General features: G+C 30.7%; 1 protein-coding gene across 4 annotated transcripts in view; it reads left to right on the top strand.

The window, feature by feature from the left end:
* Positions 1-9,418, top strand: part of LOC118180039 (VIP36-like protein) — a 57,951-nt gene extending 48,533 nt beyond the window's left edge. For all 4 annotated transcript variants that reach the window (XM_085817260.1, XM_085817259.1, XM_085817257.1 and 1 more), the window contains one exon: positions 9,070-9,418. In XM_085817260.1, the coding sequence (XP_085673386.1) occupies positions 9,070-9,270 (201 nt within the window). In that variant the 3' untranslated portion in view covers positions 9,271-9,418. The remainder of the gene's footprint in view (positions 1-9,069) is intronic.
* The last annotated feature ends 4,913 nt before the right edge of the window (positions 9,419-14,331 follow it).

The following is a 14,331-nucleotide window of genomic DNA, read 5'->3' on the forward strand; positions in this document are numbered from 1 at the left end:
TACTTCCAGCGCGCGAAACGGTGTATCGGAAATGCTAAAGATATGCTCATTTAAAAATCATTTTGCGACACTGCTGTTGAACTGAATTTTATCGTTTAAGTGCAAAGAACATGATATTTAATAAATAAAAGTAACACACAAAACGTTAGAAAAAACGCCCCTTTGGACGTAATGTTAAATCTGAAAGGTTTCAGATTTTAAATTACGTCCAAAGGGGATTACGTTACTTTTATTCCTTTTGTTTCTCTGATTATGCAGAGGCTAACCTGACGCTTAACTAACTAACCTGACGCGAAATACCCCTATTTTGAAGCCATTAGCCCCATATTCGAGAATTAGTGAATACTAATATTAACTATAATATAATCGCAGACTACACAAAATAATTCAAATTTCATTTGAATAATTGCATTTTAATTCATGATAGAAATTGCTAGGAATCTAAATACGTCAAAAATAGTCCGTGATAAAGAAATTCAGACTTTTATTGACCATATTATCAGATAAATTCTTTAAGTACCGATCTATGAAGGCCTTTTGACTTCATATCTTCGGGGAATATGACGATAAATTTACTGATCTACTCGCAGCCCAGTAAGTAAGAACGCTTGTACTCAGAAAGATGCTTTCTCTCTGCACCCCCACGTGGACAACAGGCTTACTATTATTCTTAAGCTGTCATGTGCCCTCTGCAGGAGGAAATCTACAAGTTGTGTACTGCGGCCAACTACCAGGAGGGTTAACGTTTTATTATAGACTGAAATTCCTTTATTATTTTTATTGTTTTAATTCGATTTTAAAACGTACTTTTTCAAAATTAAATGACTGTTCAAAAATACATGATATTTTAATAATAATTCTTAATAAAAGTTCTCTCTGTGTTTTTTTTCCTCTCAAAATTTTCGACGCTGTAAAAAATTACGTAAATGATTGAATTTAAGTTTCCAGAGAGAAAGGGGTTCATATTAAACATATATTGCTGAAATACATGGACATACAAGGCCTTTGAAGGAAATAGTACATTGGAATCCTGCGTTGCTACAAGTGAACAGTGTATCATACACTTAAAAATTCTGCTCCATAAACTATACGTTTATAGTTACTATACGTTTAGGATTATTTACATTAATTTCTTAGAAACACATACTGTGCTAGATATTATAGGAACTTTTTATACAATATATGCAAATATCAAAATAATAATTCTCCGAAGTTTTTACATAATATTTAAAAGATGATGATTCAGACAATAAGAAAAGAAATATGTGTGTTACAGAGTAAAGTTAATTACATTGTTGTTTTAAAATATGAATAAGAAACACACTAAAAATTAAACGTAATGTAAGAATGAGCAATATACTTCAGTAGACAGTTTAAAGTTAGGAGTAGATTTTACGTCAAACGTATAGGTTAAAATGAGAAGTAAGATCATAATCAGCATGATTCATAACAAATGACTGAATGTTGTCACCGCTGTTGCTTGTCTTAGAGAGACACATGCTCATTAGAACAAACCTGAAAGGTCTGATGTAGACACAGTTGGCAAGTGTTGAAACTTAGTCAGGCTTTGTTTGATGCAGATAGTGTCATAGCTTTGTGTAGAGTTCCAAGGGATTGTAGCCCAGTTAATATACTTTAATGTTCCAATAAGCGATTAAAGTACCGCAGATGATAAGTTGTTTTGTATTCACTAGATGCAAAGAATAAGTTTTACTTGAATTTAAAAATTTTTGTGTTTTATCTTGTGACCACAGTAAGTGTTAATGAAAGGCAATAACTCGCTTTAATATGTAGAGATAACTTTTAAGGGTCAGCAGTTAGTTATAAATAATTAAATTAGGTAATTAGATAACCTTAGTCATTATGGATTTACATGGCCACTATTAAATTTTATGTTTTAACAATATTTGTTAAAAAATTCAAATTAAAATCCTTCATTTAATTTGAAATTAAAATCCTTCATTTTAATTTGAAATTAAAATCCTTCATTTTAATTTGAAGCCTTTCCAAACATTTTGGCTAGTTTATATTGATTTCCTTCTCTTTAATCATCTTTTCTAACAATTAGAGAGTTGTCTCAATGCTAGTTTCTGCGTGCTTATCTCCTAACTTGTCAACCTCTCCACAAGGTACCTATGAGGGTTTACTTGGTCTGGTAAAAGTTAAATAGTCCCAAACCCCCGACTGAATCATAAACTGAAAGGCTGAAATTATAAACAATTGGGTAAGTTACATAATAATAACTGCACATATCTTTGAGGAGTAATTTTCTTTATGTATTCAGTTTCTTTCTTCAACACAGTTCCGTTTCATTTTAGAATTTTTGGATCTAATTATTTCTGTTATTCTAAAAAACACTAGTTGCATTTAGAATGTATAGAAAAAGTGGCTAATTCTATTTCTTTAGTAATATGAACATTCAGAAGAAATATGAAATATATATGGTAAAGCCCGGTTACAAAGCTGGTGTGGCAGAATTTTTAGAATTCAGTGACACACCGAACAACAAAATCTATAAATAGCAAAACGTTTAGAATTTAGGATCCACAGAGATTGTATCAGGTGGGAAAATGCCTAGTGCCAGCTCTGTGTATGATGCATTAAGGCATATTAGATGAATCTTTTAAATTGTAAGTTTTCAATTTCTTTATTAATAAAAAAATCCCTTTCTATAATGCCTGCCCAGTGATAAGATTAGAAGCATTTTTGATATTTTTGATGCTTGTGTCTAGTGAAAGGTAGAGAAAATAAAGGGAAGATAAACATGTTAAGAAAAAGATTTTAGTATCAGGAGTAAAACATTTAAATATTATGTTTTCATTGTTCTTCCAGACGTTCTCCAAAAGGTAAGAAATTCATCCCAAACTTTCTGTAAAATACATCCATTACGTATCGATATCATGGAGACATTTTTCATTTTGTCACATATTTCTCAAATCTTCTAGGATCGTGAGTCTATAAATCTTGACTTCAAACCCTTCTAAACTTTCCAAGCTGCAATGTCTAAAATACTAAAGAAAAATTATCCCTACCAATTCTGTAACAGCAAAAAGTCAGAAATATTTTGAAAAAAAAGGAGGGAAAAAGTGTAAAATTAATTTTATAGAGAAAACTGATGCATATTCTGAGAATTTTGAATATTCCGAGACAATTGCATGGGAAAAATGCTTACTATGGAAAAATTAAAAAGAAGACAGTTTTAATTAATTGCATAGGTAATTTTGTTCTTGCTAAGAGCTGTTTTGTAAATTATGCTTCATAGCAATATGCCTTATTTATCAGATTCATAATATTGTATAAGTTGCCAAAATGAAACTTTATAATATGACTTTATATATAATTTCAATATATTACCATTATTTTAATGAAATTTATCAATGTTATGATGCTTTAAAAAAACTGGTCGAAAAGTTGTCAGATCTCGGAATTAAAAATTTTCTATAGAAACTGATCCTAAAATCGCCAAAATGTTGACAAGTCGCCAAATTTAGAGCTGCTTAATAAAAGAATTCACATCCCCAAAAGCGAAAAGTTAAAGTGTTCTTTATTAGAAAAAAGGAATTTCGAAATGCTTATGTTTCACTTCTTGCTTAGAAACTCGTGTATCCCATCATTTTTATTAGAAATAGAAACAAATTATAACCCATGAACCCATTCAAAAGATAACCATATATGTCAGTGAATCGCCAAAAATATTCCTCCAAAATGCTAATTCACACTCAAAATGGCAGTCATAAATAGAGACAGAAATTTCAGATGATTAAAATTAAGGACTTTCTGCTGATTTTAGCCAAAATTAAGGACTTTTAAGGACCAAAAATCAATTCCAAAAAATTTAAGGACTCTTAAGGACCGTACGAACCCTGATTTATGGCTACATGAAATTTTCTAACAGGTGTAACCAATCATGAGCAAGTGACACTTACACACAGCCAACCAGCCTAGTATCATTATTCACGTGACTTTTCCCTCCCTCTTTTTGTAACATTCATTCCTACTCTAGTCAAAATGAACTAGAGAAGAAGACACCCGTACAGTAAATCTGTATCAGAAAAATGAAGGAATCCGCTGAGTATCAGAATGCTTTCAACATTAACGCATCTTCCTCAGCAATTTATTGTTGAAAGCTATTCATTTAACAATAGAAGAAAATTGCTTAAAGGCATCTCAATTAACAGAATTCTTTGACAACTTTATCAGTTAATGGATGAATAAAAAAAGTGTTCCTGTAGAAATATAACAAACAATATTGTAGAAGGGTAGAATCACAGACTGAACAAGCTTATTCAAATACCTTATCCAGCTTTCAGACAGTTCAATAAATCATTCAAATATTCAAAATATAAAGGCTAATCAAATCAACTGTGGAGATTTGAATTTTTCTGGTAATGAAAGAGCAAAAAGGAGTAGTAAAAATAATAATTCAAGTGGACAAGAAAATTGGAAATAACTTAATGGCAACGATGCTATTAAAAAGTGCGTAAAAACTCTAGAATTAATCTCAAAATTGAAATTGAACTTCCTGTTTTTTTACTTTAAAAAAAAAAAAAAAAAAACACTAGAAGGAAAAAGTATATCCTATAAAATATTAATTCAATTATAGAATCAAATTAATGTAATCAAGGTCTTTATCTATTCAGTTAATCAAGTATAGACATGAAGTGTAGAATTAAAACAAAAAAATCAGTTTCTTTCAAATCATTTTAATTGATGGGTTATTTTGTGATATTTATATGTTCTGGCACCTTAATTAATGCTGGAATTATTTAAAAAATTTATGTGGTTTCTATAACTATAAATCATAATGTAATAATTTATAATTTTAAATTTAAAAAATGGAGTTTTTCTCTGTAATTTTAAAGACCGATTTTTAAAGAAATCATAAAAACTAAAATTCGAAGTTAAACATTTCATTCCTTCTTCTAATTTTATGCTTTTAAAACTCACGATTGAAAAAAAAATGCATAATATTTTACACAATTTACATATTATATGAGGATTTGAAAGCTCTTTTAAAAGCGCAAGCCTGTGGCACATGCCTTGTTTGCCTCAATGAAAATCAGGCGCTTGGGAAATCATGATTTCAAAATATATTTGTTTCAACGACGAAGAAAATCCATTCATAATTTTCAAACACATCAGTCTGAAACTTAGATGAAGTGTAAAGGTAAATTAAAAATGTTTGAAAAAGAGATTTAAGATATATATAATTCTTCACATAAATACATGTTAATACAGACAATATAAACAGTTTATTAAAATTGATATTTGTGGATTCCAGTAATTTAAAATTTTGTAAAATAAATTAATTATATTATAATTAAAACAACTGTTCCTATTTTATCGAAAGATAATCAAAGAGAGGTACTTTTATGCGGAATTGCCACTAAATTATACAAACTACTGTTCCTCATGAATGAGTGCAGCAAGGTTCCTGCTTTTCGATTTGTGCGAAAATGCCTCTAAAAAATAATTCTGATGATAGCACAATGATTTTTAAAAATGTTTATGTTTAGTTTATTTGATTATAGAAAATACTCTAGGGATATCTGCTTTATAAGGGAAAATGGGTCGCAAAAGATGTTCAGAATTTTTGTACACTTAATTGCTAGAACTGTTACGGTGCGTACGTTTTTTGTCTACAAACGTAGCGTCCTCTGAAAATGGCTCCGTGTCCTTCCACCAAAGAATCGCCCACAGATCAATATTCACGCCTGAACCACGTGGACATTCTCTTGCCAGACATTTTTTTAATTCTTTACTTAAAGTGAAATATTTAAAAATATGAAGTATGTTATTTTACATTGAAATGTATAATAACATACTTCATATTCTTAAAGTAATTAGATACACATAAATATTTCTTCGGCATTGTATTTTCTGAAAGCTCTGAATATCATCGGACACCATAAACAATCAATTGCTCTTTTCAAATCAAAGTACAGAATATCAAAATCATGATTATTTATTTTAGATGGGCGAAATCTTTTTTTTTGTCAAAATAAAATTATTTGTCGATTTGGTTGTACAGCTTCTGCGCCCATAAGCGGCAAAGAGGTAAAATGAACTTGTAGTTCGATCTGGCTTCAAATCCCGGCAAGCAGGCTGGCTATCTGATAATTGTCGCGGTTTCTTCCGTATATTAACGCAGATATGAGCCAGTTTTCCTTAGAAAATCCTCCAAGAAGGCAAATAGCCTTCGATGTTTTGCCATAACCTAAGTAATCTCTGTTGGGTCCGAGCCCAGATTATTTCCATGAGTCAGTAATTCCTTATATTTGATATATCAATTTCTCTGTAATGCCGCATTTTAATATTTCTCCTATTGCTGGGAGAAGAATTGTAGGTCTTTAATAGCTTAACTGCTTTTTATGTAATGCCCTAAGCAGCCACTGCTCTGCCAATCTTTGCAATGTCAGTTCTGTTCACAAATATTTGAAAAAACAGACATTTATATGTAAATGTTTTGGCAAATTTAATGCTTATGTTAAATATTCAATATTTTTTCCAAATGCATATATTTTGATTTTCTTGGTTGGTTTATTTAATTATGGCAAAGCACACAAGGGCTATTTTCCTAATGGACGGGATGGACTTCGTGGAGGACCCTCTAAGGTTAACTGATCCGCATACACGTTACAAATGAGGAAAACCACGAAAACCACCATGCAGCCAGTCCGTTCGCCGCGATTCGAACCCCCTGGGGGACCGAGCTACCAGTGTTCAGCAACCTTCGGTTGCCGGCGGACTTTGATTCCCTTGATACAGTACACTATTGTAACACTCACTTATGTTATCAGCTAAACGTTTTATAATAGTTCGAAAATTTATTGAAATATGTTAAATTACACGAAATAGACAGTCAAAAAAAAAAAAAAAAAAAAAAAAAAAAACTATTATTTTACATAAAAATGCCTTTAAATTACAAAATCAAATTAATACAGAGAGCTTTCCTTTTAGCTTAAAGATCTAGTCAATTATATAAAGAAAATTGTAGCGAAATTGCATAGAAATATCTGTAAAACGTTTTGAATAGGTAAATTTCATGCATGTAAAACAATAAAACAGATGAGTTTTTCAGAAAATGCGTTTAAGATTTCCCTTTAGCAGGAAAACTGTTATTCTGTGATTACAGACTTAAAATTCACCACATTTGTACACCAAGGCCTCCTTAGCTTCATATTCATATAAGTGATTTTGATTTCCCTTCGGCTTTTAATTTTTTCTTGCCTATTGTCGAAACGAGTACGGAATATCGTTTCGAGTTCTTTATTCATTCACTGTCAATATCAAATAATTTTTAACCATTTTTTGTTCAACTGATACTAAGTGATTTTGATTTCTTAAGTATTCAAACACAAGAAGTAATCCAAGATATCCTGAATTAAAAATTAAAACAATTATATATGCACCCAGTTAGCATATAGTCTTCAGTTCTCCAAAAGTTTCTTTCCGCAACACTGTCCATACTACATCATTATATTAAATCTCTCATTGCAATTTTGAGTCATTCGATGTAAACGTTTTGAGAATAAGCCTTTGTCACATAGACTCAAATATGTAGGCTAATAACGTTCAACACATATTCTGGAATACCAGAAGATTTACCTGAAATTTTCAATCCACTTTTTACTGCTCTTTTTATTATCTACACCAACTGTCTGCTACTGGGCACTATCCGTGCATTTCTTTCGTCTTGTTAGAGCAGCAATGGGAAAACGCAGCAATAACTACTGACTGCTACATTCGCTTTGGATAGCTATTCCATAATAATTCTATAATTTATTGATAAATTTATGTGTTGATTTGGTTTTTCCACTTAGCCCCTTTTTGTCTTTTTCCCAAATGGCCAGATAATTATTGCCAGAGGCAAGAAATTCCTTATTATTAATATTTTCCAAAGTTTCAGAATTTAGGTAGAATGGTTGAGTAAAATTTCTACACAAATAAGTAAAATTAGAAAGTGGGTAACACCAATGTTTACCTTTAAACTGAGCTCTTTAAATGGCACTTCCGGTGAATTTTCCTTATTTTCTCTTCTAATTATCATAAGAATAAAAATAAAACATTTTTGGAATCCTAGAAATGGAATCAAATAGGATAATTAAAAAAAAAAAAAAAAAAAAAAAAAAAAAAAAAAAAAAAAAAAGAGATTTTTTTGGCTAAATTGGTCTTTTTGATTTAATTGAAAATGTTAATTAAGTTTCACATTTATTTCCTTAAAAGTAAATAACTGAATGAGGTAACTCATTTTATGATCTCCATACATACTAAAATTGAAATAATTACAGTCAAAAGTCGTTAATTCGGACACCCATAATCCGGACCTAAATACAAACTTTCTGCACATGCGTCGCGTTCACGCATGCGCACAGGCGTTTACGAGTGCGCGTAAGATCTTTACCCCTGCGAATATGTGTGTGCGCATGCGCGTTTAATGTGTAACGGACAGTATAAGCTAAGCTAAAATTATCTAATTCAGTTAATGTTGCAGATTGCGTTGTTCCTTAATCTTCGAATTGGATCCGGTTTAATATTTTTTGCAGACTGTTAGAGCAATTTTATAAAAGTAAGCTTAACTTTCGATTATGTCAAATAGAATTTCCGATATATATTTACTAATATGTAATTTGTATCTACAAAGCGAAAGTATGTTTTGAAATCCGAAATCTGTTTATCAATTTCACGCTGCGGATTGGAAGTTGATCTGTCAGCACTATCCTTATCTTCAGGGCAGATGTTTTTATTTTATTTGGTTTATAATTCCGTACTAAATGTAGTATTTTATCTCGATATACTCCGTCTTTGATATGATTTAAATCAAGTTCCTCGTCATTAAAATTCGCTTCCGATAGTGAAGAAAGTGACTCAGACGTTATTGAAAACGAAAATATTTCCACGCCGAAGTCCCGATTAACGACTTTTGACTGTATAATGAAATAAAATTAATAATTTCCCTAAAATTTTGAAATATCTAGAGTAATTGAAAATGCTAATTAGGTTTCACATCAGAAGTCCTTTTTTAAAAAAATAATTATTATATTTCTCTTTACAATGATCAACACGAAGATACAGGAAAACAACAACAGAAAGCTCAACCCAAAAAAGTTGAAGAAAAGCAGCAGCAACAAAAAAAGGCCCAAGAGAAAAAAGAACAACAAAAGACCCAAGAGAAAAGAGAAACTCGGGATGATTCTCCACCACAGCCTGAGAAAGAAATGGAAATTGAGGAGGAAGATATTGCAACTGCTGCTCCTGTTTCATTCATGAGGAAAGCTATTTATATGACTGGTATAGCAGTTATATTACTTATTGCAATATCAATGTATAAGAAGTACAGTGCTCAAAGAAGAGAAAGAATGCAGAAACGATTATTCTAATTTACAAGTTTTTAAATAAATAGTCCTTTTCTTTTAAATTATGCGCTTTTCATATACAGCGTTCGCACAGTAAAACTACAGTGAATTATTATACACACCCTTTAAAAAAGGGCTCACAGATACAAATGATGGTATTTTTATAATAATGTATAACCTTTAAGTTACATAAGAACAAATATATTTCCTAATACCATTTAACAAATTTAATATATCTTTGACCAAAATGTGTATCATAGGAGGTAATCTGACAGTCCTGTGCACCAAACTTCCAAAAATAGTGGAAATTTCAAAATGGATATTAATGGCAAATTATTCCGATATATAACATAACCATTGCTGTTGTTATCGTGTCATCCTATTCAAATAGTACCATGGGCGAAAATGATAGCCCTGGCAATCTGTAAAATGAGAGGGGAGAGAGAGAGGTTTGGTCTCTTAAACAAGACCCCTGTTTTTAACACTTCAACAATGTATAGCATTACATCAGTTTATACTATTAGGTTTAAAAACAAATATCAACTACACCACAATGCAGAAACAACACATCTAATACTAATCTGTGCGATTCATTATTGTATTGGTAACTGGCATTTGCCACTATTGGTGATACATGACGAAGACTTATTTTATAAATATTTACAGTTTTTGAATTTTAACCATAAACCACAGTCAGATTCAGACCTGTTTAAAATTTATGAAGTTTTGATCAAGCATTACCAATCTTACTGATAAATGTTTTTAAATGCTTTGCAACTTAAAATCTGAAAACATTCTGGTTATAGTTCAGCACTACTATTTTTACCTTCAACCAACATACCTATATACACAGGTAAGGGAGAGATGTTTTGAACCCAAAAATTCGATTGTGAATTTTCAATGAATAAGCACGAATAAAGGATCCACAGAAAATGCTTTTGCTATTTTTACAACGATGTCTATATGTGTGTGGCGAATTCTTCGTCTACGATAACTCATATATGAAAATTAAAAAAATTTGATACTTTCTGTATTTAAGCTTTCTTCATTCATATATAGAATTGATTAGATTTTGCGTTAAATCGGATAACCGGAAGTGATACTTTACATGCAGCCCATAACAATTTTTAATGAAAAACTATATTAAAATATAATCCAAAACTTTTCAATTCTAGTATTTGAGACTTTTATATTAATGGGAACAATACATTAGATTTTGGCTAAAACTGATACATCAGAAGTGGTACTTTACTTGAAGCTCTGTACAGACTTCCATTAAAAAATATATATTATGGGGTAATACAAAACTTCTTAGATATGGTATTAAAAAAAGGTATGTAATTGAGAACAATATATTACATTTATAAGCATTAAATGTATTCTTGGAAGTATGCTAAATGCAACCAGAATAAAGCAATAAAATTCCTCAATATTGTATTGAAACATTTTTCAAATAAAAGTATGCTCACACCATGGAGGTAGGAAGTAAGATGGAGTCGCGCTAAACAAGTTTCTCCGTACCCTGCTCTGAAGCACCGGCGATCCCTACGTGGTGACCAAAACATTGGGTCACTTACCATTGAGTTCTATGGGATTTGACGCGTTCGGGTGTAAATATTTTGTAATTACGTCGCAAATATACATATAAATGTATATATTTACTTTTTTTACAACACTTCAGAGTCCTAAGTATGTGAAAACAACATATTTTTAAACAACATTTCATTCTGAACGGAATTAAATGCTATACTTTTCACAGGACAGTTTTTTCTAGAATGGTTTAATTTGAATGAAATATTTTCACAAGTTTTCGTTAATTACATTAGAAAAAAAAATTAAGGTAATTCGATTTTATTCGGTTAAGGTACAAAAATTAAGATCAAAGTTTATTGTATTATTAATATTAAAATTATGCATTATTTCTTTTCTATTTATAGAGCTTCTTCCTAAAATACTTTCTTAAATATGACATGATTTTTTGGCTTCTTTTAAATTGAAAAATGTAAGTCAATTTATAATTAATGCTCTATTCGGTTCATTTTAAATTAGAGATTTATTAGGAATTAGCGAAATACTTTAAATAAGTATTTCGCTAATTACTAATAATGAAATAGGTATTAAATAGTATTTGACTTTCTCTGAACATTTCTAAAAGGGAATAAAATAAGTTAAGTATTATTTAAAACTTGTAACTGAGTTATTATAAAATGTAAAGGGAATAATCCTTTTAATTATACTTATCAGATTATTATTATTTTTTTTTTCCCTTCATTTCAACAATACATATTCCAAAACTCTTTATTACGTTCTTAAGTGCGCATCTCATAGCATTTGCTTTACAATACCTTTTAACAGATTGCTTTCCAATACGAACAATTCTTGCTTAAATAGTTTTATAACGTATTTGTCAACAGGATTTCAATTTATGTTTACAATTCAATATTAAGGTTATTATATATTTAGATAACATTTATAATCATTATAAATTAGATACATTTAATCATTAGATTTCTTCACTGTACTTTCACAGTTGTTTATAAGTGAATACATTCTTCATTTCAAATACATTTATAAATAATTTAATGAATATTTAAGTATTTTGTCAAAGGCAGATACATGCTTTTTGCAAGCACATGCATAAACACCCATATATATTTCCTATTTATCATTTCCGGCATGTGCAAATCTTTAATTTCTGTGCATTCACTATATTTTTCGTGTAAAGTAATTTACACTAATTTAGCATACACCCGAAAGTTTTACATAAAAAATATATATGAATATAATTTGAATGAAAATTATAAGTATTATTTTTAATACCCACTCAAAGGTCAGTTTTTCTTCAAAATTCCTCCACGATGGCATCTCTCTCTTTAGGCAGATAGCCCTTGCATGCGTTACTCTATTTAATAAAAACTTAATCTGACCTATGTGCCTAATTACAAATATTTTAACATACATAATTTTATATTTACATTTAGCCATCAAGTTTCAAACTTTTCAAATCTTCTAGAAAATAAATTTTGGCAGATCTCTTTTAGCAATTTTCTTAAAATCTATATTTTTGTAGTGCTTAGAATTTTATAAAAGCTTAGAATATAAAGCTTAGAATTTTATAAAATAAATTCATAATCAAAATCGCTGTTGTTAGTTATCAAAAAATAACCAAGATGTGATTTTTGCGTAAATGTCGGTAAACTATACAAATTGCTATTATCCATCACACTATGAATGTTTCTTTCATGCGACCCCTTTGTGTCCCTTTTTTGATTTCTATCGAACTGTCGTGTGTCGAAATACTATCAGAATCTTGTCAAGCGAGCTTCTGAATGTAAACAAAGAACACCCTGTCTGGTGACCCAAGCTTCAAAGCAGTGCTTCACTTCTAGCGCGGAATGGTCCCTCCTCCCTTTCCTACCTCCATGGCTCACACCAAATATCGCTATGCATTATTTTTAAACAAATAATACACCATAGCTAAATAATATAATAACTATATATTATTAAAAAGAGTATGGCAATAATTAACACACTTTTTAGGAATCCTCAAAATATGCTGATTTTACAGATTTTATTGCTGAATTTTATAATGGCATAAGAGCAAAGAAAGTGTTCAATAATTAAAGCTAAAATGACAAATAAAGATGTTTGTCATCTTAGTAAGAAAACTGAACACTGATATCTCAAACTGAGAAATAACTGAAAAAGAAATACAGGGTGTTTATAAATTAATGGTGTAGTTTTAAAAATTAATAATAAAATGTATTATCTTACCCATGGTAAAACCTACACTGTAAGCATTTGTAACTAAGTTTCTCATATGCTACCAGCTGTTTGCTTATCATGCTTGTTGCGCAGCCCCAGCGTCAGTTTCTAAGATGGCGCTGCAACAGGAAATGGTTTTCTGTGTGCTCCGTTTCGAGGTGTCCAGATTTGTGGTTTCAGTGCAGTATGAGTTTCATGCACGTTTTCTGTCCCGCGAGAAAGTGCACGGCCCATTTTTCTTCAAACAAGAAACTGTGATCGGTGATTCATTTCTAGACATGTAGGAAACCTGGTTGTTACCCTAGCTGAAAATCAATTACAATGATTACATTTTGCAACTGGACAGTGCTCCACCCATTTTCACAGGAATGTACGAGAGCTTCTTAATCATGTTCTTCACTAATACTGCATTGGACGTGCTGTAACAACTAACAGCCTTCTCCCCCGGCCACCCCATTCGCCGGATTTAACACCATTTGATTTCTTTCTTTGGAGGTTTATTAAAGACTGAGTTTATGTACAGCTAATGCCTGTGTCCCTTGAGAAAGCTTGTGACTGGATAAAGCGCGCACTGCAGACTGTCACGGCAGACATGCTACACCCGGTATGGGGAGAATTTGATTATCGTGTAGGTGTGCGTTGTGTGACAAGGGCAAACATATAGAAGGCCTGTGATTAATTCATCAAAAACTTGGACAGTTTCTGCTGCTTATGCTGCAAGATTTGCTTATATAAAGTAATACATTGATTTATTATTAATTTTTAAACCGCACCGTTCATTTATAAACATCCTATACATAGTAATACTTAACACTCTATCAAGAATTCTAAAGATTATGCTTTTAAAAATTCTGTGACTATTATGCTACTGATTTGCAAATCCCAAACACTATATGAGATACTAGAGGATATAGTAGTATGTGATGTTTTCAAATCAGAGCACAATAACAGATAGATATACAAAAACGTATAGTTATCATTGCCCATTGTATGGGATTAAGCAAGAAAGTTTATAAACACATTTTAGATTTTATTTGCAAACGATCAACTGGATAGTTTACTTTAGTTCATTTCTATTCCATCAATACTATGTCTTAACATGGAATTTTTGGATGTCATGTACTGGCCACATCAGGTTTTTACTTCTTAAATTTATTTAAAAAATATCTAATAACTGTGTCTCCTCAATTTGAAGATTAAGAAGCAAAGC

Source organism: Stegodyphus dumicola, chromosome 5 (genome assembly GCF_044657685.1).
Source record: "Stegodyphus dumicola isolate Sdum_Otavi_A_Nest chromosome 5, ASM4465768v1".
Classification (NCBI taxonomy): Eukaryota; Metazoa; Arthropoda; class Arachnida; order Araneae; family Eresidae; genus Stegodyphus; species Stegodyphus dumicola.